Source organism: Accipiter gentilis, chromosome 14 (assembly GCF_929443795.1).
Source record: "Accipiter gentilis chromosome 14, bAccGen1.1, whole genome shotgun sequence".
Taxonomy (NCBI): domain Eukaryota; kingdom Metazoa; phylum Chordata; class Aves; order Accipitriformes; family Accipitridae; genus Astur; species Astur gentilis.
In genome coordinates this window covers 32,780,216-32,802,623 of record NC_064893.1, presented here as the reverse complement: position 1 = coordinate 32,802,623, position 22,408 = coordinate 32,780,216, and the positions used below count along the sequence as shown (strand labels likewise).

Sequence of the window (22,408 nt, the reverse complement as noted above, 5' to 3'; positions counted from 1 at the left end):
TTCTTGCCCCGGGTCACTCCCTGACAAAGCCCCTCTCTCCCAAGGCAGCCCAGGAAGACCAAGAGCCCAGCTCTGGCTCCTTTTTCAGGGCTGTGGAACCCCCCCCCCGCCCCTTTACTTTGCCCTCTCCTTAATGAGTGCAAGGTGTTGGCACAGCCCTAGCCCAGGACAATGTCAGTGAGAGTAGGAGGCGTGGGATACATTTTCCTTTCTCTATTAAGCGAGATCTGCAATTATCCACCTCTTTCAGTCTGTGAGCTCCTGAGAGATCTTCCATGGCAATGCAGACCCCACACAGTATGTTTTAGTGTGGTGACAAGAAATGTGCTTTTCTTAGTCCCCTTTCACAGACCCTTCACAGCCCATAGAGCCGAGCAGTCTCAGTATCACAAACCAAAAATTACTCCCACATTAAGAGCGGTAGGAGCCCAGTTACTCAGCACTGGCTGTGTGGGAGCAGCTGAGTTCCCAAGGCAGCAGTGCTCACAGCACGCAGCCCATCACCATTACAAGCACTTGGCAAAGAAAAGGCAGAGGGAGAAATTGGCTTCAGAGGACAGAAGGCACACAGCAAAAGGCTGGCAGGAAAGGGATTGCACTGCCACTCTCCCCGCTAATCATCTGCTTGGCACATCTAGTCTCATCAGGCAGCCCTTTAAAAACAGGCTTCTCTAGCTAGATCAAACTCAGTCTCCGAAACCGAACTCATATGCAGCAGCTGGGGCAGAATACCACAGGCAAAACCTTCTCCCTGCTCTCCTCCCAGGTTGCCAGGAGCCGCTGGGTGTGTTAAACCCATGTTAGTGTCTCTGTACCACCACCCATACCCAAGGAGAACACAGGCAACTCATTCTGCAAGGTTCATCACAACACTGTTAGAAAAATGTGTCATCTTCAGCCCAGCCTTGCCGTGTCCAGTGGGGGTTAATCTAAAAAAACCCTTGAATTTTGCAGGCTGAGTCAGAACTTGGTTAATAAGCCACAGTACAACTGAGTCAGCGGCATCTCTCTTTACTGCTATTTTACTGACATCCCAGATAACAAATATCACTCACGCTGGACCACAGCCAGTGCAGTGGGAGCCAAATCCCTGTCTCCCACCAGCATATCTAAGCATACATCTCTATAAGAAAGCAAAATACATCTCTCCCCACCCAAGAGGAAAGGGGAAACTCAAAAGGAAATATAAAAAACTGATTTTTATTTTTTTTCTAGGCCATTTTGTACCCACTCATCATACACAATTATGTTTGCACAGACACAAGATACCTTTGGAAACTGTACTCAGCACTTAATCCTCTGGCTCTTTGGCACTCATTTACTCTCCAGGTACAAATAGCTGCATTTTCTGCTCACAGACTAGAAAGCCAACAGATGACCAACAGTTACCTCCCAGAGTAGCTGTGCAGCTCTCGCTCCCTGGCTCGTTCAGTGCACAATTATCTTCAACAGAGGAAAGCTTTATTTCTGCTCTGCTCAGATCCTCCCAAAGCCTTTTGTCATGTTGCTCAGTGCCTTACAGAAGACAGCATCACCCGTTGGCTCTAGACAGGATGTCACGATTGCTAGTGCAGCATGGGGAGCTCTCAGCCCTCTGCGCAAGAGCGGGGTTCAGCTTTGTGCTGGAAAGGCAGATTTCAATGAAAAGCACCAATCTCGGTGTTAATCACTGCTATACACTGGGCTACTTGCTGCAAGCAATGAGCTTTCTAATAATGCCATGTGCCAAGGCCTGAAATCCAACCAAACCAGCTCACTGTACACTGCACACACCAAGGGTCTGGAGCAAAAGGACAATGCCTCTTCTATCACTACACTGATCTTTTGCTATCAATTGCTTAGAAATAGGTTTTCAAAGAATAAGGAAAGCACTCAGCAACACTCCAGCTACAGCCATTTTTATGTTGCGCAAATACTCAGCAAAAGGCTCAGAGAAGCCAAAGCTCTGCAGTTTAAGAAACAAGGTCATGTTGGAGTTGACTGACTGCAAAGGAAAGGTCCCCTCCCCAGAACCCCCTTCTCCACTGCAGAAGCATAAGATCTTATCTCTCAAGGCAGCCCAGGGCCCAGGAATGCATGATACAAACAACTCCAATCCAAGCCATGCTAGCTGAACAGCTTTTCTCAGGGTACTATGACCTAGAGACGGGTGGCTCAGGCAAGGGAGCCCCATGGAAAAAAAAAAAAAAAAAGTAGTCTAAAGCCAGCAAATGGGAATTTTTTGGCACAGAAGCAAGTGGCAGCATTTGGATACGTTCCACTAGCAAGTCCTCTGAAGGTTTACCCCTCCTTGACTGCTCTAAGCACAGCCAGCAGCTCTCATTTTCCCCTTAGCACAGCTGCCTTCTCTTGGTGGAACAGGAGTCATGACTTCAACAGCCACCACGATGGATGAGAAAAGAGAGGAAGGGCTGTTGCTACAGTAGGCCCCGTAAGCCAATAAAGAGTTAATTTAATGAAGAGTCATGAAATGTACCTGAGTAAATAAGAACATCTGGAATCTATTCAGGAACTCCCAGCACTGGGACAGACAGGCTCAGTGCAGACAAGACAGAACAGCAAATAAGATAAGCATTTAGGAATGTAGTAAATAAGTCAGAAAATGATAAATTAGTAAATCGAGAGGTGCTTGACACAGGAGCTGTTCAACTGCCAAAGACATGGGCCTGTTGCATAATTACTATTATACTACTCTCTGTAGAAGTGTGTAATTGGGAAATGTGGGACTTGTTTGGAAAAACTTTTGCTAACAGGTAACTAGAAAGGATTTATCTTCCTGTTTCTGTTGAACTCCGCAGGATCCTTGCTGACAGCCAGCCCAATCACCTGGCCAGCAGCTGCAATAAGCTGCTACAGTTTTGGTTTAGACAGTGTGCGTTTGCTTATTTGTTCCATCAGTGTTGCTGTAGGAGCCCACTTAGCACTTTGGCAGCAGCCAACATATGAAAGTCCCCAAGCAGTCTGCAGTGACACACACTCCACCAGCTTCCAGAGCCACTCACCGCCATCGTGCCTGCTGTGTATGTTTATGCCACATGATACAGCATGTGCATTATTTACCAGAGCAAGAAGGAGACTTGCAGCTGAACTCTCATCAACTAGCTTTAGGCTCTTTTCCTTTCTAAAGTAAACCTGCCTAAAACACACCACGAAAGTTGGCAGGGTGATCACACCTCATTAACAAGGACTGTAGGTGAGGAGACCCAGCTCTGCACAATTCAGCAAGCCAGTGTGCATGCAATGGTTAATTCCCTTTGCACCAGGCAGAGCACTGATGCATACGTTCATTGATGCTGTGCCTGAAGGACAGATACAGAAACACACAGCTCGGAGAAGTCTGGTCTGAGTCTCCAAGCATAAGAGGAGCTGAAAGGCTTTTCTTTCATCGGGGATGCAGCTGGGTCACCAGAAAAGCACACCTGGCAGCAGGCATGGCCGAGAACCGCAGGCTCTGGCTTCCCAGCTCTGCCTCAAGTGACTGTCGGACACACTTCCTTGGCAGTTGTTTATCATACAAGTGGCAATGGAAGCCCACAACCTGATAAGAAAAACAACTTTGTTGCTTAATTGAATCTGTCATTTAAAATTACCAGTCTCCATCTATAAACGTCCTGGTTCACCAATAGAAACAAGACCATTTAGAAGCAGTAAGGGGGTAGTGCACTCTTGCTTTCACAATGTAGCAATCCTTCACACAGGCTTACCTAAAACAGCAAACTCCTGAAGAGACGCCAGCTCCTGCCCAAGGATTAACACAGGTATCACAGGTCCTCCCCTCATGGTGGTGATCTTTGAAGAAACCCATAAGCATCTTGTTCTACGTGACTATGACAACAATCCCCCAAGCCAGTTTTCTGCTGTAGCTACAGTCAGAAGAAACATCAACTCAAGGTCCTTTTTCTTAATAACAAAGGATCTGTAAAGCAGTGCTGCTTTCAAAAGAAAACCCTCCTGACTGAACTTCTGAGGAGCATCCCAGGAGCACAACGACATCCTTTTAATCATTCCTCTAAATAAAGACACCAGAGAGCTGAAGACCCACCCAAGAAGCAGCCATGGCATGAAGGTCACTTTCTCCTTCTGGAAAGAATTAGTGTTGTCCAGCAATAAGGAGCAAAGACTAAATTAAATATAACTGATTATAACCAAAGGCAACAAGAAAAAAAAAAAAAAAGGCCAAAATTTACAGTCATCCTCTTGTAGCTGCAGGTATACCTAACTGAGATTTCTTGCTCCCTATCTCATCGCTGCTTCCATTTATCTGCTGGCTGAGCTACCTGAGTTTTGTGCCAAAACAAGCCAACCAACTAGCTGCTTTGTGCTGTTAACATTGTTTTACCTGAACAGGCAGCTGAAGGTACAGCTACACCTACAAATGGATGTTCCTACACCAGGATCACTGAAAAACTACTTGACCAAAGGCACTGGGATAGCAGAACCTCCTGAGGCAAGCAGACCACTGACCATGCAAGAAACATGAACCAGGAAACATCCCATGGCAAAAGCAGTATTACAGAGGGGAGGTAAAATTCCCAGGAAATGGTGCAAAACGCTATCAGAAAACACAGGAACTAAATCTTAGCAACGAGGACATGTGAAAAGGAAGAAGAGGAAACAATGAACTGCATACAAAGGAAAAAAAAAATCCAAGGAAGTCTCACAATTACCTATCTGAGGAAGAGAAAACCGTTAAACTACAGCACTCGGAGAAAAACATGCTGATACAGTGAAAGACATCAGCCCCAGATAGGACAGCACAGTTGTAAAGCTGGGCTGTACCTTATCATATAGAAATGGAAAAGAAGCAAGTTTTCACATGAGATGTAGAACACTGCCTTAACACCAGTGTGTGAAAGGCCAGGAAGACAGGCAAGACTCCCCTGTGAAGGGAACGATAAGAGAAAAAAGGAAAATTTCAAAGTGAAACACTTCTCCGGGCAAGGAGAAAAAGATACTTTTTCCACAGGCGTTAAGTGTCAGTTTTAGAAAAGTCCAATCTCAGACTATGACTCTGTTAGAACAAAGAAATGGAATGATAAAGGAAGGGGATTTTATTAAAGTCCAATAAGCTTGCTAACAACCATCACAAACTATAGGAGTGTCAGAAATGAGCATTTACCTTCCTGCAGGGGCATGGCAAACACCAAAGAGCTGCATGCACAAGTGACAAGGAAGGTGATTTTCATTACAAAATCAAGGTGTCTCCTTCCACTACCCACCTTTTTCCTGTTTTTTTTTTGTTTGGTTGGTTTTTTTATCCCTTCCCCGTTAATTAGCTTGGCTGTCATTTTTGCTTTATAGCTTATTTTATAGTGAAATGTTCCGCCAGCTCCCAGAAGATGACAGTTTCATACAGGAGATTGCATGTACATTGCTTCCAGTTTGTCCTACAGGCTCTTTTGTCAACTTTGGAAGAAGACACGCCTATCTTGGATACCACTTCAGTGCTCCACTCCGGCACACTTCAGATAGCCTGGCGGCAGGGCAGAGCTGATCCTGCTCACCAGGAGATAAGGACTGCTCATTACTTAAAAAACAAAAAGCAAGAAAAGAACCAGAGGAAGGATGAGTCGGCAGCGGTGTCCCAGAAGGGCTCACAGACACACAGCAGCACAAGGTACAGCTCCTGCACACAGCAGGAACTGGCAGAATTTCTCAGCAGGAGTCTTCAGGGTGGAGAGCGGCTTCTCTGCAGCACTGCCACCCTCCGGCTCAGGGGGAAAATTCGCTTTTCCTAGCACAGAAGCGTCTCTGAGCCCAGTGCCCCACTGAATTTATCACCCTTCCATGCCACTGGCAAAAAGAGAGCTGGGAGGAAACCTGGATATGAAACTTCCCATCAGCAAGCAGAATCCTTGAGGTCAGCAGCTAGATGAGCTGCTGTCTAGCTGCCAACCCTCATTTAATTTGGGGGCACCAATGTGTCCAGCTCATCCAGCCAAAGACCACGGACACCAGCTAGTCACCACCTCAGTCCTCTGATGCCACTGGCTAACCAAGGCAGGAGACAAATAATTTGTACTCTTTCTGTTAGATAAACTTACTTTCTGGCTCTAGGGGCGCATGCTGGCCAGACTCTGGAAGGTGTTGTCCCAGGTCCCCAAAATGGCACATGTGGAGAAGATCATGATACAAGAACATCCTCCGATGAGCAATTAAAATGAGTGACTTTGCATAAGGCAGTTGTGGCTATATTTAGGTCTGAGGGAAATTCCCTTTCTGAATTCTCTCTGGACTGTTTCACAGAAGTTACTAAGTGGTCATAATATGCAACATCAAGTGATGCAGGCAGGCAAACCCCAAGTTCACCTGTCAGAAAAGATCTTTAAAAATGCTGCTGAGATTTTTAATCTCATTTAGCTGAAGACAGCTCAGCACTGGGAAGCCTGCTTGCAGAGCAACCCAAAGCAGTAAGAGTAGACATACGCATGCACATCATCCAAAATACGAGAACAGATGGTAGCCACTATTAGAAAGGGTCAAACGCCGTTTTCCTATTTTGCGGCCTTTTAATGGTAATTTTCACAATAATTTACAAATTTGTTGTTACGCACATTATATATCCATTTAGTAATGAAAAATGTAAGTTAATTCAGCTCTCGGTTGAGAAACTGTTGTAAAAATGCCCTTGCTAAGGTCTGGTATCTACTCCCACAGTTTTGTATTAATACAGCCAGCCAAGCGAGTTTCTCATGCTGAACCTGTCCAACCTGCTGGCCCTCCCCCAGCCTGTACTTCCCTACAGCTTGTTCTCTGCTCACACCAAGGTGAGGACCTGGAAGCTTCAGAGTGATGAGGGGGGTGGACTTACAGCACAGCAGCAGCCGCAGGGCTCCAGTGTGACTAAGGCAGGAAGCGGATGGCGTGCTCCAACCCTTCGCACGGCAGCAATCCAGCCTCTCTCAAAGGGATACCGCTGGGCGCAGGGCAGCTCCCAGTTAGCCGATGTCTGGAGGCCCACTGTTCAGCACAGCTCCGAGTTCTGCACCGAAGCCCAGGGCTTAGGATAGCAAGCATGCTGCGGGTCAGTGCAAAGTGCCATGGCACAACGCTATATGGCAACTCGTACGCGTGATGCTACATCAGAGCTACCAGTCCCTCATGCCTAGGCATAACAAATTCACCTGCGGGATTCTGTTCAAAGGAAAGAAAAATATGGAGACCTGAGCCCAAAACATTAACAGCAGAACAGGCCAAAGCTGGAGAATTCCAGGTGTTCAGTTATGTTAGTCCTCAGCAGAGGAGAGGAAATAAATCAAAGGGTACTACAGCCTTGAGTTTTTCCACCTGAGCTGCTTCCATCCTCTCAATAATTCACCTCTTAAAATAAAACTTGCTTTCCAGTAAGACAGACTCTGTTTGCCCTTTCAGTCACTTCAAGCTGATTCAGCTTTGTGCCTTCTTGGAAAGAAAAAGTCAGCAGCAGGGTTTCTCAGAGAAATGCAATACAGCAAATTAGAACTGCAGTCAGTCTGGACTGCTGCAGAAAGTGCACGCAGAGCAGGCGGGTACTGCAGTGAATGCCCCTAAGAGTTCTGCTGAGGGAAGGGAAGTCAGGACTTTCTCTCCAGAAAAGCCCAAGAAGAGTGTTAAACCTTGCACCTGCACACACACATCAGTTTTCCCCACACTGAGCAACAGCTGTTTCACAAAGACTTCCCCCACAATGCTTTTACAGTAGTGTAACCATTATCCTGACAATCAGATCACCTATTCTCATATAGTTTATATTTAAAGTGTGAAAACAAAGGGAGTACTTTGCAGCAGTCCCTGGAGGAGAGGGAAGAGCAAAAAGATTGTGATGAGCAGTCAGTTGGCAACGGTCAGAAACTGCTCCTTGGGAGCTCCCTTCCCCCTTACCTTCCTCCCCTCTAAAGAGCGTAGTAACGCAATCCACAAAGGTAACTGAACTCTCATGGGAGAATTTGCGGCACAATAGGCTGCAGCTCCTTTCAAAAGGGATTCGTTTCATTTATTTATTTTAAAGTCCACTGATCATCATCACAAAAAAAAAAAGAAACCATGGGAAATGCAACTAAAGAGAAAAAAAGTCCAACCAAGACCTAAGAACCCAGAGCTACGAGTAGATGTGAGCCCGTGTTGCACAGCGCAGGTGCACACACAGGACGAGACGACACATGCGCACTGCAGGCAGGCGTGTGGCGAGAGGTGGGTTCCTTTATGTTAACCGCTGAACAATGACAGCATTGAGCAGGTTGGCTTCCTTCAGGGTTTGGTTCTCATCAGTCAGCTCTTTATTTGGGAAGGTGGTCATGAGGACGAAACTGGTGGCAGCCATTGCTGGCCGAGCATCTACTATGAAGAGTCGGATGTCACGGATCCTGTCCAAAGGGATCAAACACACAAGGGTGATCCTGTTACTAAACATCCTGGAAAAAATGCATGGCAACAGCCTAAATTCACCCTTTCCAGAGCACGCAACCCTGCAGTCGCTGCTCTTGTTTTTCAGCTAACAGTAGAGGCCACAGCCAGACAATTCTGATTTAACCTACTCTTCCGTAGGCTCCCATTCAGTGAAAATAACACAAGCTGCTTTATAAGCTAAAGACTTACAGCTAAATGTTCTTTTACACTGCCCAATGGGAACGTTTGTGTTGTCAGGTGGCTCGTTGAAGTTGAAAGCTTCTGAATCCTTCAACATGAACAGATTAACAAATTGCTTGACACTAGCTGCTATAAGTGACTGAGCTCATCACATGCAGCATAATCTAGGTGATCTCAACTCCCAAGAGCAGCCAAAACAGTGACACTGGATCCATTTCCTGCACCCGATCATAGAAGAAGGTTTTTGTAACTTTTTGCATCATGCTTGATTCTCTTCTAGAAACTGGAGGAATGAGTATAAACAAATGGCCACACTCTCTGAGATCAAGTAGGTGAGAAGGACTTCGGGAGAGAAGTCTAACGAAGCAGCAGGGTATATAAGCCACCTTTATTTGTCCAAGGGAACTGAACTGCTGTAAGAGCACTCCTTGGTGCTCCATTCAGCGCAGGGAACAGCCCAGTAGAAAAGTCTGAACTGAGAGTCAGAATAACTAAACCAAGTTCCTAATTATCTGACAGTTGCTAAAGCCCTTAGAAGAGATTCAGCTTTTTATAGGTGACATTAAGGAAAGTTCTGCTGATAATACTGAAGGTCCCAGGCACAGTATCACTGGCTATAATCTATCACTATTTGGAAAGCAAATCCTATCCTTCCAACAGTTAACGACTGCTTTAAGACCCCACAATAACTTTATTCCTATTCACCTATATAGAAGGATACCCAGAGCTCCCTGTAGCAGGCTAGCCAGGATTTTAACATCTGCTCCACCTGTGCAGTTTGCAGTGTCATTTAGGCCTTCGCAGTTAGTAACCTGTGTTTCCTGTTGTGTTTGTACCTGTGATTGTGGTTAAACTTCTGGACCAGTCGCCCACCGTCAGCAAGCCGGATTTGGATGTTGGTGATAGGCTCCGACTCATCAATAGCGATAGCAGAACTGGCTTTGGCTTCATTTTCTGCCTGCTGGGCTGGTGAGCTGGTGCCCATCACCTGGGGCACAGTGCTGAGAACAGGGAGACACAAGGCGAGCTGTTAAAAACCAAACGACTCACCTGGCTGCAGGGTGCCAGGAGTCAGGCAGTGAGCCTATCGCCTGCTGGGCCCAACTACCAGGGTTCCTAGTCAAGAGACACCAATGCAAGTTGGAATTGAGAACTTAGGAGTCTGCTAGTCAGCAGGAACTTGTCTAGGACTTCACCTCTGCCATCTCCCTCTGCAGCACTGCATCACAGGTCTTCACACACCCACAGGAACAGGGACAATGTAACTTTGAAACACTGCTTCTACGTGACATGTCATGGTGGTTCCAAACCAGGGATCCGCCTCCTGCCACGGAAAGGCTGAGCCATCTCACAGTACACGCCAGTAAACCTACTTTCCTCTCTTAGAGGAACACCTCACACACTGCAGGTACCAAGTCCCTTTTCTTCAGAAAGATGAATCAAAAGGCTCAAACCAGCAAAACTCCCAAAGTGACTCTCTCACATCACACACATAGCAAACCAGCGCTGCCGTCTTCTTACCTGCCCAGCTTCTGTCCTTCTCCAGTAAAAGCTTTGAAGACACTTTTAGGTTTCACATACTCCTCATCACGGTGATCCTCCATATCCAGGTTCACTTGTCCACCCCGTGCTAACCTGCGCAGCTCTGCTGGGACTTCCCTGCAAAGAGAGTGTCCTAAGGCAGCTGCCTGAAGAAGCAAGTCAAGAAAGTGCAGAGAAAAAGTGCCAGCCACAACCCTCTAGAATTTCAGGAATCGCAGTGAGCCCTTGCTTAATTAACAGGGCAGATGCACACCTCCCCACTAACAGACACAAATTAAAGGTTACTTTTCCCTGGCCCTCACCTGGAGTGACACAATGCAACAGAAATCCTCAGCCCAAATACGAAAGTCTGTTCACTTTAAACTCTCAAGGCCCCACACAAACCAAAGCTACTTCCCACTTATTTGAAGTAAATGTTCAAATCTGCCCTTCCATAGTTTCCACATTAAGAATCTAGCTCTTTTAAGAAAGCTCAGGTAAAACGTGCCATTGATTCAGCATCCTGGATTCCACAAAGGCTTGTGTTTCAGAAAACAGCTATTCTTTCTCTCCCTTCTCACTACATACCCTCTGCGGATATCATCAAGAAACTGGGCATTGGACGGATCCTGGTAGCTCCTCAGTTCTCCGCTATCCAGACTGAATCCACTCTTCCAGAGCTTCAGTACGACATGCACCTGCAGCAGCCCCCAAACAACAGTCAGCCTCACTGAAGTATCTTAGTAAGAACAATAACCGGACGCAAAGTGAAAAGTTCCTGACCAGCAGAGGAATTTCAAGGTGCACAAAATGTTCCAGCCAGGTTCCTCTGGGCTGAGGGAAAAACCCAAAACACTCACGCATCAGTTGCTAGAAGGTGGCAACATAGACCCCTTTCTGATAAATATGGTTGAAGACCCAAGAGCGTGCTAGGCGAGGAGCCTAATCCAAGCTCCCACCACAGCCTAGATGGGTATTTGCTCACAAGCCAAGCACAAGAGAGTCTTGCATTGATGCTGCTAGCTCCGCATCTCTTCAATAGATAAAGAAGCATTAATTACCCAGTGCTCTTTGCACACTATTTTTCACAATCTGCCCTTCTAAGGAACACTCAGATTCTTAATTAAAAGATCATCAAAAAACTGCTTACGCAAGACCCAAGCATCTATTATTTTCTAATCAGGAATCCCACGAGAAGCAGGATTTACCATACTTCCATACTCTTGAATTTCTATCAAGCTTTATAACTCTCTGGGCTTGCGAGCTGTGTAGCTACAGCAGAGAAATCCCTCGGGTGACATCTACAAAACAGAACAGAGAGATACTCACATCCTGAGCAGAGTTCTGTCTCCTCTCTCCTGCCACATAAGCAGACTCCTCCTCTGGAGTAGCCCCGAGACGATACCCTCCCCCTGCGAAAGGCTGCAAGAGAGAGGGACAGGCAACGAGGTTATAGAGCGACACAAACCCAAGACAGCATGCTTCCCTTTCCCCAACAAGGTTATGGATGAACAAGGGGCCTTCATGGCATCAGCAACATCTATTGTCCTGCAGGCACAGTGACCAGCTTGAACATGTTAATAAATACGGCACAAGAAAGCAGCTTTTCTTGCCGGTGTGGCACACGAATTGGAGCTGCATTAAGAGAAAAGTCCAGACTTAGTTGCCCTTTTAAGGTTATTCCAGGACTCCACAGTACCAAACAGCTGTCACAGTGGGAGCCTTAACTGAAACAGGGAACAGAAGGAAGAACTCATCACTCCTCACTTTAGGCTTGCTAGTCTCGCCACCGCTCTTGGCTGTCCGATCAACCGCCACTGCACCATGTTCCTTTGCTCCTTTGAACAGATCCTCCACCAGTTCGTTGGGACTCTTCTTCCTCGGAGGACCAACGATCTGCTGTCCACTTCTCTCCGAGCCACCGGCATAAAACCTAACAGAAAGCACATGGCTTCTGGGTAAGACTGGACCACTGCTTCTCCAGGAGACACATGTGACAGGACCCAGCAGTTTTATATCAGGATTCAGTTCATTTTTGTCCAACTTGCATCTACAAATATTAGCTACTACCAGTGGATCTCCTGTAGCCACTTACAAGTTCCTGTACTGCAGAGGCTTTCTTTTTACATCAGTTACTGTAAAATTATCCATTGATCAACAGAAATAAAGTGATAACAACTCTCTCGGCCCTAGCAAGAGAAACAGTCCAGACTGACAAGGCTCAGTTTCGAATGCTATATTACCATGCTGAACAAGACTTCCAGCACGTCTCTGACCTGTCAGATGGAAGAAAATGGGCAACATCTAACAGGTATTTTGAGGGAAGGCACATGTCTGTGCCACACTGAAAGATCACCACGCACAGGACAGATCTAGATGGGAAGCAATGAACACACAGTGAAATGCAATTAAGCACTTCTGGAAGATCGGGTTTATTAGCTTCCAGATGGCTCATAACACATACAGAGCAAGCTCACATCTGTTTGCAGAAGACCACACAGTCTACCTAGACTGAGCCACCTTAAGATACATCAGTTCCATTCAATTTACCTTGCCTGTTAACCTTAAGGGTATTTAACTACTTACAGCTGACATCGTAGACAGCTTTCCCACTAGTACACCATGTTCCCATTGGAAAGGGGACCTACATTTTTCTTTCCACCTCCACACTCCATTACATTACCCTTAAGCAGCACTTGAAAAACCAAATCAAACCAAAACCAAACAAAAACACCCAACCACACCCCCCCCCCCCCCCCCCCCCAAAACCCAGGCAGAAAGAAAAGCAATCCGTGCATTATTCCCACATTTCTGTTCTCTACGGACACAACTGATGATCTGGGCTTTTTCCTATTCTTAACCTCAGGCTTCCACATCCTACCTTAGGCTTTCAACAGCACAATTCAGCAATGAAAACTGGTGTTTATACAGCCATGTACAGACTTTGCACTGACCAACCTTACCAGGTCAAATCTGAGATTTCTCAATACAGGAATTTTGTATCGACTTAAATCTGCTTTTTAAAAAAACACTGTACACAAGTGGCAAGCCATCACAAAAGGGCAGGGATAAACACACAGGTGTTAAGTCTTTAACTGAAAACTTACCGCTGTCCCTCCTCCTCTTCATCATCCTCCTCCTGCGCGTGAACAAGGTCTCTAAACGATGTTACTCTGTGGTCACTGCAAAAGTCAATTGGAGAAGTACGTCAGCCTCATGACACATTTCAACAACGTGAGCAAAAGCTCCTGAACACAGCAGTTAGATTGACCCTGTTCTACTTTCAGGGTCTGATTCATTACTCTATGAAATGACAGGTCAGCACTGGTGTAACCCAGTGGTAAACTGAGCTCTTGGACCTCTCTGCCAACCACACCAAAGAGAAAACTGCAGTTGGGGGCACTGGAAGAGGCTGAGATGGCAGCTGCAGCCACAGAAAAAGCAGCAGGTCTTCAGTCTTCTTTGCTCATGTACTGGATTTTGTTGCTTCTTCCAAAGAGCCGCCGCTTCTGAACCTGCACAAGCACAGGTTTCTCTTCCAGGCCCCAGGACAGTCCAGCCTCCACGTCCTTCCCCTCTTGTTTCTTCTGCCGAGGCTGTTAGTTGTGATCCAAACTGAAGCAGGGTTCTTCTGCAATATGGATTTTATTCACCAAAGCCTGAACAGAGAGCACTTTTCCTTCAGGATATAGTCAGTAACTCCTTCTCTTTAAAACTGGATAGTATTTCCCTACTGCACAGGGATTTGGTAAGGCAAAAATAACCTCCTTTGGTAAAAAGCTCGACTTCATCAGATCAGGTGTCACACAAAATTAGAAAATATTTTTCCTGTGGAGATACAATCTGCTCAAATGAAAGTGTCACCAACTGATTGTCTTCTAACCTCAAAAGACAAATCAAGTTTTTCCCAAGCAGTGAGGCAAGTTGTCCTAACTGATCTTTGGATTGGTTGTGCCATAACATCTGCGCTTGTGATGTATAAATGCTGAGGTTTTCACAATTTCTAGAGAGGTATATGAGGTGAAGCAGACCTAAACGCAGAACTATTTCTCCTGAAAATTAACATACACCGGTGCTTTAGACAGAGCTTGTGCTTTTACACAAGTAGTTTTCACTGTCAGGTTTACAAGCTGCCGATAAACAGATCAGCCTGAGCTGAAGCTCCCTCCTCACCTGGCTGCAGTGCCTCTGGATATAGAGCTGGGTGTCGGCTGGGGAAGAGTCAGAATGTCCTCATCACCCCCATCCTCGTAGAAACTGGCAAGCGCAATCTGGAAAGGAACACCACAGGAGCTTTTCAGGGTGAGAGCAAAAATGGCAAAACCACACCCAAATAACATAGACATTTCATGTAATTTCCCCCTTTGGAGGTCCTAGCAAAGATGAGGCTTTGCCAGCTTCTGACGCTTGGCTTTGTCGTGGTAGGACACTCACCACTACAGGTATGCCAGAGCGACTCACCCTTATTCTGCAATATTTCTACAGGGGTTGCGCTAAAATTACTGTTTTGAAACAGTTGCTTTTGTGACATCCGTGAGTAGACTTGGAGATTAACGCAGCCGGATCGTTTGAGGGGGATGGGAGACAGGAGCGGGTCAGAGTGGTGGCCAATCTCCCCCTTAATTTGGGGGTGCCGGGACTGCTGCTGACAGTACAAACGCTGAAGCACCAACAACCGCAGGAGCGTTCAAGGAAAACCCACGGAAACCCGGCAAAACCCAGAACCCCCCCACGCCCCCCCGACCCCGCTTCTTCGCCCCCTTCTAGAAATTAACTATGTTCAAATTAACGAGAGAACCAGGACCGGCTTCGGCCCCAACCAGCCCCCGCGGCACCGGCGGAGACCGACCCTCGCGGGCCGGGGACTCGGGAGCGGCCGCCGGGAGAGGCCTTGAACCTGCAGGAGACCGAGCTCCCGGTCCAACGCTCCCGCCGCCGACGGGGAGGACGACGGGGCTACCTGGAGATCCCAACCGGCGGACTCCAAGAAGAAACGCGCTCGCTCCTCCTCGACGCCGGTCACGGCCACGAACTCCCTCAGCGCCTCCTCCCTGTCCGCCATCTTGCCGCGGTGCAGCGCCTAAACCCCGCCGGGGCCCGCGACAGCCCCGCCCCGCCCCGCCCCTCCGTGTGCGCCGCCAAACGCTACCGGCTGGAAACACCTAGGAGCGCCCCGCCCCGCTCTGCTCTCGGCACAGCGACCCCTGGCGGCCCGGCGGTTCGATGCGCCGAGCACCGGGTGTGCAGCGCCGAGCACCGCGATGCGAAACGCCGAGACCCGGGACGGGCACCCCCCCTCCCCCGCCATTAACCGGAGCCCTCCGATGGTCTTGCGGCGCTGCCGCTGCCGGTGACACGGCCAGGGCCTGTCCCGGTTCCCCCCCCCCCCCCGTCAAGGCTCCACCGTCCCGCTCTCGGCGTTGGCCGGGGCTGCCGCGGGGGTCTGCGCCCGGGGCCACCCGGTGGCGCGGAGCAGTCCAGGGCAACCTGTGCATCGCAGCCCCTTTATTTCCCGGTATACACGACAAAGACGGCGGCAGCCGAGTCCCGCGACCCGCTCCCGGCGCTGCGATCCGAGGAACCGGGGATCGACACGGAGTGGGTTGAGGTGTCGGCACCGGAGTTTCCTTCGTCATGCCCTTGCGCGCTTGAAGAGGAAGATGAGGAGGCCGCCGAGAAGCCCCTTCTCGAGCAGGATGCCAAGCCACAAGCCAGAGCAATACAGGAGGCTCACACCTGCGGTGGGGACAGGGGACATGAGCGTGTCTTCAGCGAAGACCCCTCCAGCCGTGCAGGTGAAAGGCACCCGTTGCCCCAGCTCCGTTCTGTGGTCCGGCCCAGACACGACTTGGGGGGTGGGTTTGGTTGTGGGGAGAAGCGTGGGGCTGTCAGACCGGGTTCTGCCACCCCCACCCAGCCTTACAGCTGGGGTCGGGCTGGTGACACCTGAAGCACCAAGGATGGCGGGTCGGTACCTGCCAGCATCGCACACCCCCGGCCCCCCAATATTTCTGTCCTTGAACCAGACTCTGGTGGGACTTTGAGCTTTCTCAGGGGGGGACATCTTACAGCCTCCCCAGCAGGGACCGCATCCCAGCAGCTCTCACGCACCGTTATTTGTCTGGGTCCTGTCGCTCAATTCCCCCTTGGCTGCGACAGCGATCCACAGGGTGGCCGCCCTGCTGATGGGGTCCTGGGCATCGTGCACCACTCGGCAGGTGAACACGGACCCGTTCTTCTCCTCCGTCGCTTGGACCTCCACCAGGCTCCTCAGCTCAAACAAGCCCCGGGGGGTCTCCACCGGCTGGGAGACGTTCTCCACCTTTATCTCCATCCCGTTCTCCAGCCAGGCGACGGCCACTTCTCCTGGGTAAAACCCCTTCACGTAGCAAGTGAAGTTCATGGTCTTGTTCACCTCAACGGGGCTCGGCACGCCAGCGACCACGCTGACTTTGGGGGAAACTGGGAAGAGAGGCAGCGCCTGGTGCCCGGCATCCCCTGGCTCTGCTGCCCGCAGGGTGCCCTGTCCCTCTCCTGGGACCCCCAGCCCCACAGGAGCTGGGCACCCCGAGCACCAGTGCTCCCCCAGCCCTCACCTCGCAGGGCTTTGCTGAGCTGGTACATCCCCCTCAGTGGGGCCGTCAGCGTGGAGTGCTGCACCTCACAGATGAGCTGCGAGCGGACATCGTCCTCCTGCAGTGTCACCACCGCAGTGCTGGACATGTCGTAGGAGGATTTCGTCTGTCCAAGGGTGATACTGGGTGGCTGAACTGAGATCCGGTCCTTGTCCTTGAACCATTTCACATCAATCTCTTTGGGGAAGAACCCTCCGGCCGTGCAGGTGAAAGGCACCCGTTGCCCCGGCCCCGTTCTGTTGTCAGGTCCAGACACGACTGGGGGGGTGGGTTTGGCTGTGGGGAGACGCGTGGGACCGTCAGACCGGGCTCTGCCACCCCCACCCAGCCCGGGGCTGCAGGGACCGGGGTCTCCCACGGGGGCACGCATGTGCCTGGGGATGGCCCGTGGGACCCTCTCCTGGGACCGGCCCCCGAGCCCCTTCCCCATCCCCGCTCACCCCGAGCCGAACCCACCGGGCTGGGATGGGTCAGGGGCTGCTCCCGGCAGGGCTGGTTCCCACCGGGAGCTGCTGTGGGAGCCCCACTCACCGTGCACGGACACCACCGTGCCCTTTCCATGCCGAAACACATCAAGACCGCCCACCCGTTTGTCAAACTTCACGCAGTAATAGGTGCCGGCATCCTCGGGGCGAACATCCCTGATGTGGATGCTGAAGTCTGTGTCGAAAATACCCCCTACCCGCGTTACGCGGGGGACGGTAACCGTCTGGTCATAAACGGTCTCGTTCCCATCACCCCAGCCCTTCAGCCACTTCACAGGGCCAAGAGGACCAGTTCGAGACGTGGTGCAGGTCAGGGTGAGCGTCTCCCCCGCTGTCACCGACACCTTGTCCTGGGGCTGCTGCAGCTCGAAGTCTGGGCCTGCCTGGGCACCCGCACCTGGGCACAGCGACAGGAGGGTTTGGGGCTGATGAGGGGCCCTGGAGCTGGGGCACAGCACGGGGCATCACCAGACACCCGGCCCCAGCCCAGAGAAGGGGACAAAGAGACACCCCTGCCCCTCGCCCCCCGGGGCAGCAGGCACGGCTGGTGACTGCGGGATGGGGAGAGCCCAGGGCTTCTGGGACATTCTGGAGTAAACCAAACTCTTCAGCTGGGGAAAAAAGCAAGCTGGAAGGGAGGCAGTGAGAGAAGAGCCCCAGATACCCACGGGCACAGGGGATCGCTCTGCCAACGGCGCAGGGGAGCGTGCCGTGGGCAAGGTGCTGGGGCTGTGCGGGGACCCCACTCACCTGGGCATCTCCGGAGCAGAAACAGCATCAAGTAGGTGAGAGGCAGTGCCCATGTCACCAGAGCCGGGGTGATTCCCATGTCCTGCTCTGTGACGGCTCGGCTCGGGTCGGCTCAGCAGGGCAGGGCGCTGGGCGCTCTCCTAGCAAAGGGGAAGGAAGGGGCTCGCTGCCAGCCAAGTTCCTCCACAGACCCCTTGCACAAGACCCAGCTGGTTCCCACAGCGTTGGCACCATCTCAACGTCACGAGACTGGTCCTCGACAATGATGTCGGTCCCGCTCTCCCCAAGGATGTGGGCCACGACCACCGGCATGGGGCAACCAAAGAGAGGGGCCCCGATCCCGGCACCCCGGGCTGTCGGGGGGACACCCGGCCCTCGCCAGCAGGATCGGGCCACGGCTTGGCCTTTCTGACAGGCCGGTGGTCCAGAGCTCGCCCAGGGCTTCGCCTGAGCCCCCCAAACCCCCCCACCCCCCCGCTCGCCAAACCGAGAAGGAGCCCGAGCCGCTCTCCTGCCCCGTCCCCGGCGGGGCCAGACCCGGAGCCGCTTCGCCCTCGGCGGCTGCCCTTCGGGGATAGAGCCCGGCGGAGCTGCCGGCCGACTCCGCCGCTTGCCCGCCCCCGGGGCAGGCACCAAAAGCGTTCACAGCCCCGCTCCCGCTCGCCTCCATTTCCTGTGCAGCTTCTCCTTTTTCCTTCTCCCGGAGCCCAAAGTTTGGGCAGTGCCGATGGCCTGCCGTGCCGCTGCGGCCGTTCAGCTCCTAGTCGGCCAGCTCAGCCTCTTCCCGCTGGGGTTCTCGGGTGAGTCCGGAACGGCGACAGTCCCCCGGCACCCCCCAACCCGCCCCCCCGGCGCCTCTCCCGCTTCCCTGCCCCGCCGCCGCCGCCGGCTGCTGCTGCTGCTGCCCGGGACCGGGCTTGGGGAGTAACGGGGGCGGCGGGGGAGAGGCCCGGCAGCCGCGGCAGATCGGTAACGGACGGAGAACGGGGGTCTTTCCTCCTCCGACCGCCTTTTTGGGATGCCGGGGGGTGAGGCGGCCGGGGTGTGCAGCGCCGAGCACCGGGACGTGCAGCCCCGAGCCCCGCCGAGCCGGTGTCGGGGGGGGGGGGGGGGGGGGGGGGGCTTTAGGCAGGCGGGGTTTGGGGGCAGGAGGGGTTTGGGGGCTGCGTTCGGGTCCAGGGCTGCACATCCCCGCTCAGAGCCGGTTCCCGGCTGGCCCCCCCGAGGCGTGAAGCCTTCTTCGCAGAGCCCCGGTCATCTTGGCTCCTGTTGTACGGAGCCGGGGCGTTAATGTTTAACAGCACTCGGGAGTTTTTCCTGCCAGGAATTCCCCTTGGCTCTCTCTGTACCTCTCTGGAGTCCCAGCACCCGCAGCACCTCCTGTTAACGACACGACAGGGGAGGCAAATTTACTCCTTGTTCGGTTTGAACCCGGCTCCCGCTGCTCCTGCGGTTTCCCTCTGCCACATCCAGGGATATTTCTCAGCTGAACTGCTGCAAACTCGGAGCGAGCTGGGGCTTCTCTGCCCGTGCCGCTCGGGGTGAGCGGAGCGAGGCCTCTCCTCGCTCCGTCGCTCAGCACCAAACCCTCCTGTCACTGTGCCCAGGTGCGGGTGCCCAGGGGGGTCCGAACTTCGAGCTGCAGCAGCCCCAGGACAAGGTGTCGGTGGCAGCGGGGGAGACGCTCACCCTGACCTGCACCACGTCTGGAGTCGGTCCCCTCGGCCCCGTGAAGTGGCTGAAGGGCTGGGGCGATGGGAATGAGACCGTTTATGAACAGAAAGGCACCTTCCCCCGCGTGACGCGGGTAGTGAGTGAGTCCAACACAGACTTCAGCATCCACATCAGGGATGTTCGCCCCGAGGATGCCGGCACCTATTACTGCATCAAGTTCAACAAAACGGTGAGCGGTGTGGAGATGTTTCGACGTGGAAAGGGCACGGTGGTTTCCCTGCATGGTGAGTGCAGCCCAGCGGGATCCTCGTCTCCAGGGTCCCCATCCCACAGCCCCCATCCTGCCTGCGGCGGGGTCCCAAGCTGCCCACCACCCTCTGCCTGCTCTGCCTTGTATCTCCACAGATAGAGCCCTGGTTCCCAGCATGGTGGCTGCAGCTGTAGTGCTCTGCTTCCTCCTCCTTGGCCTCTTTGTCACCCTTTGCATGTACAGGAGGAAGCGCAGAGGCGAGGCAGAAAGCCAGCGCCTGGCCAGGCTGGCAGCCGCGGGCAGCTTCTTGCCCATCCATCTGCGGTGCTGTGCAGGGACCCCCAGCACCCCCAGGTCCGTACGCACCACCTCTTCCTTCTGCACCCCAAGGTGAGCAAACTGCCTTATCCACCTGCTTTATCCTGGTTTCCTCTCCCTCCGAAGCAGTGATTATCCCCAGAAAAAGTCCTTTACTCACAGGCTCATCGCTGCACTCCATCGCTTCTCTCTGCGTTTCACAGGAGCACATGGTGGGGAGCACCCAGCGCTGGGGAGCTCCCTGCAGCCCCTCACCGTGGTGTCTGAGCCCGGCCCAGGCGGGCAGACAGCACGTTGTCCATCTTCTGTGCCTTCAGAACGGGCGTTGTGTGTGGCCATGTGCCACAAAGCCCACCTAAAATTTGGGAGGGGAATTGAGGAGTGCCATGCTCAGTGGACTGGGGAGGGCACCTGGCTTCCTTTAGCTCTAATGGCTGTCCTTCCCCCCCCCCCCAGCAACGAAATCGTGGATGCAGAGACCTCACATCTGCCCAGCAAGGTAAGAGTGAGCCATGAGTATGGGGAAGAGAATTCCATGCCAATGCCCCGGCTTGCAGGGATTCTGCAAGGCTCCGGGGCCAGGGTGGGCATTGGGGGAGCAGCAGCTGCCTGCATGTGGTCCGTCCCAGCACGCTCCGCACCACAACGCAGGGCCATCCGCGCAGTCGTGGCACCACCATCCTGGTTTGAACCTACCGTTCGGGTTATTTTTGCAAGATTTTTCTTGTGACAGCATTCACCATTTGTGTGCACTTCTGCAGCAAAGCAGCAAGGAGGACAATGACATCCACTATGCCGATCTCCAGCCCCTGCCCACAGCCCCGCGGCACAGCAGGACCCCCGGCACAGCCTGCTCCGAGTACGCCAGCATCAGGGTAGCTGCCAAGTGATGTGTGGCACCGCAGCCTGCAAGGCCAAAGAGCCCGTTTCAGGGGAGGAAGCAGGGACGTTTCTGCAGGACACAATAAAGAAGTGGATCTGTTTGCATGGCACGCCCCAGCCCAAGGTCAGCACCCTGTGCTCGGAGCTGGCAAAGCTCCCCTAATTCATTTCCATATCAGCAGCGGTGCCGGGTTGAGGCTCAGGGCCGCTCAGCCCCTGCCGTGCCAGGGCTCAGCAGCAGCTCTCCCAGGACCCCGCAGCCATCTCAAACACGGGATCAAGCCATGAGGCTGAGCACCTCTGCCTTGTGCAAGCTGTTCGGTGCCAATTACACCAAGAGGACTTCACGCGTGCCTGTCTCCGCCAGCACGGGCCACCACTGGCACCTTCCTGGCTCAGCAGGTCTGTCATTTGTGTTATCTTGTCACCGTACCGAGCCCATCCTCATTAAAGCCAGCAAACAGCTGTGCCGTCCGGTCCCGCTGTGTTCCAAGCAAGGGTCCTTGGGAGATGCGTACCCTCCGCAGCCCTGTCCCAGCTCAGCCTGTGCTGCTGCCGGGCTCGTGCTAAGCCCCATGGGCAGCTCCCACCTCCCACCGTGCCCCCAGGCAGCTCCCCCGGGCAGGGTGGCTGCCCGGCTCCCACCAAACCTGCATCTTCTGACCACACACAGGGCAGCTCTCAGGAACAGCTCTCGGTGCCACTTTGCTGCAGCTCATGGGCCAAGGACCGGCCCTTGTCTGGCTTTCCCTGCCCTCCTGAAGGAGCCGGTATTTGGGAACGGGGGTCCTGATGCTGTGTTAAAATCAGGGCAGCTGGCACCAGCCTGCCTGCCCTTCCACCCCTTCTCCCTAACCCATGCCCATCTCCTGCTCCGGCCCCAGCCAGTCCATGCACATCTGCTCCATGCACAGCCCCTAATTCCGTGCAAGTCTCCTGCTCCACGCTCATCCCCTGCTCCATGCACATCTCCTCTGCGCACACCCCTGCTCTGTGCACATCTGCTCCTTGCACATCTGCTTTGCTCACATCTGCTCCACACACGTCTCCTGCTCCGTGCATGCGTGCTCAGTGCCAACCTCTGAGGGCAGCAGGCGGCCGGCGGCCGAGGACGGAGCGTGGCGGTGGTGGGAAGCCGCAGAGCTTATGCTCCACGCCGGCCGCAGCTGCAGCACCTGGATGCACCCCGGCACGACGTGCCGGCACCCACCCACCCGTGACGGCAGGTGCTCCCACCGCACCGTGTGCCACCACCAGCTAACACCCCCCGCTTCGCGGGCACGGGCTAAGGGTGAAACATGCTTTTCAGGTAGAGGAACCTGCTGTTT

General features: G+C 52.7%; 3 protein-coding genes across 3 annotated transcripts; 1 reads left to right on the top strand and 2 right to left on the bottom strand.

Annotated features, from left to right (window-relative positions):
* Positions 1-7,947: 7,947 nt before the first annotated feature.
* On the bottom strand, positions 7,948-15,184 carry NSFL1C (NSFL1 cofactor). Its single transcript, XM_049817474.1, has 9 exons — positions 15,047-15,184; positions 14,260-14,357; positions 13,194-13,268; positions 11,854-12,019; positions 11,416-11,508; positions 10,675-10,784; positions 10,087-10,224; positions 9,402-9,566; positions 7,948-8,342 (listed from the first exon to the last, which is right to left on the bottom strand). The coding sequence occupies exons 1-9, from the start codon at positions 15,146-15,148 to the stop codon at positions 8,180-8,182; spliced, it is 1,110 nt and encodes a 369-aa protein (XP_049673431.1). The 5' UTR covers positions 15,149-15,184; the 3' UTR covers positions 7,948-8,179.
* A 315-nt stretch (positions 15,185-15,499) lies between these two features.
* LOC126045863 (tyrosine-protein phosphatase non-receptor type substrate 1-like) lies at positions 15,500-18,583 on the bottom strand. Its single transcript, XM_049817468.1, has 6 exons — positions 18,444-18,583; positions 17,957-18,096; positions 17,253-17,603; positions 16,683-16,997; positions 16,198-16,548; positions 15,500-15,822 (listed from the first exon to the last, which is right to left on the bottom strand). The coding sequence occupies exons 2-6, from the start codon at positions 18,033-18,035 to the stop codon at positions 15,719-15,721; spliced, it is 1,200 nt and encodes a 399-aa protein (XP_049673425.1). The 5' UTR covers positions 18,036-18,096; positions 18,444-18,583; the 3' UTR covers positions 15,500-15,718.
* Positions 18,584-18,642: 59 nt separating this feature from the next.
* On the top strand, positions 18,643-21,545 carry LOC126045869 (uncharacterized). The gene is made up of 5 exons (XM_049817479.1): positions 18,643-18,756; positions 19,564-19,914; positions 20,036-20,270; positions 20,655-20,697; positions 20,960-21,545. The coding sequence occupies exons 1-5, from the start codon at positions 18,684-18,686 to the stop codon at positions 21,086-21,088; spliced, it is 831 nt and encodes a 276-aa protein (XP_049673436.1). The 5' UTR covers positions 18,643-18,683; the 3' UTR covers positions 21,089-21,545.
* The last annotated feature ends 863 nt before the right edge of the window (positions 21,546-22,408 follow it).

Bases quoted from the DNA above. Each gene is read 5' to 3' on its own strand.
- LOC126045869 (XM_049817479.1), top strand. From the start codon at position 18,684: ATGGCCTGCCGTGCCGCTGCGGCCGTTCAGCTCCTAGTCGGCCAGCTC. The intron at 19,915-20,035 runs GTGAGTGCAGCC...GTATCTCCACAG, and splicing joins CACGGTGGTTTCCCTGCATG to ATAGAGCCCTGGTTCCCAGC. The intron at 20,271-20,654 runs GTGAGCAAACTG...CCCCCCCCCCAG, and splicing joins TCTTCCTTCTGCACCCCAAG to CAACGAAATCGTGGATGCAG.
- LOC126045863 (XM_049817468.1), bottom strand. From the start codon at position 18,035: ATGGGAATCACCCCGGCTCTGGTGACATGGGCACTGCCTCTCACCTAC. The intron at 17,604-17,956 runs GTGAGTGGGGTC...CGCTGTGCCCAG, and splicing joins TCTGCTCCGGAGATGCCCAG to GTGCGGGTGCCCAGGCAGGC. The intron at 16,549-16,682 runs GTGAGGGCTGGG...CTCTCTTCCCAG, and splicing joins GCTCAGCAAAGCCCTGCGAG to TTTCCCCCAAAGTCAGCGTG.
- NSFL1C (XM_049817474.1), bottom strand. From the start codon at position 15,148: ATGGCGGACAGGGAGGAGGCGCTGAGGGAGTTCGTGGCCGTGACCGGC. The intron at 10,225-10,674 runs GTATGTAGTGAG...CTCTCTTTGCAG, and splicing joins CTTGATGATATCCGCAGAGG to GGAAGTCCCAGCAGAGCTGC. The intron at 8,343-9,401 runs GTACAAACACAA...CCCTTTGGACAG, and splicing joins AAGTTTAACCACAATCACAG to GATCCGTGACATCCGACTCT.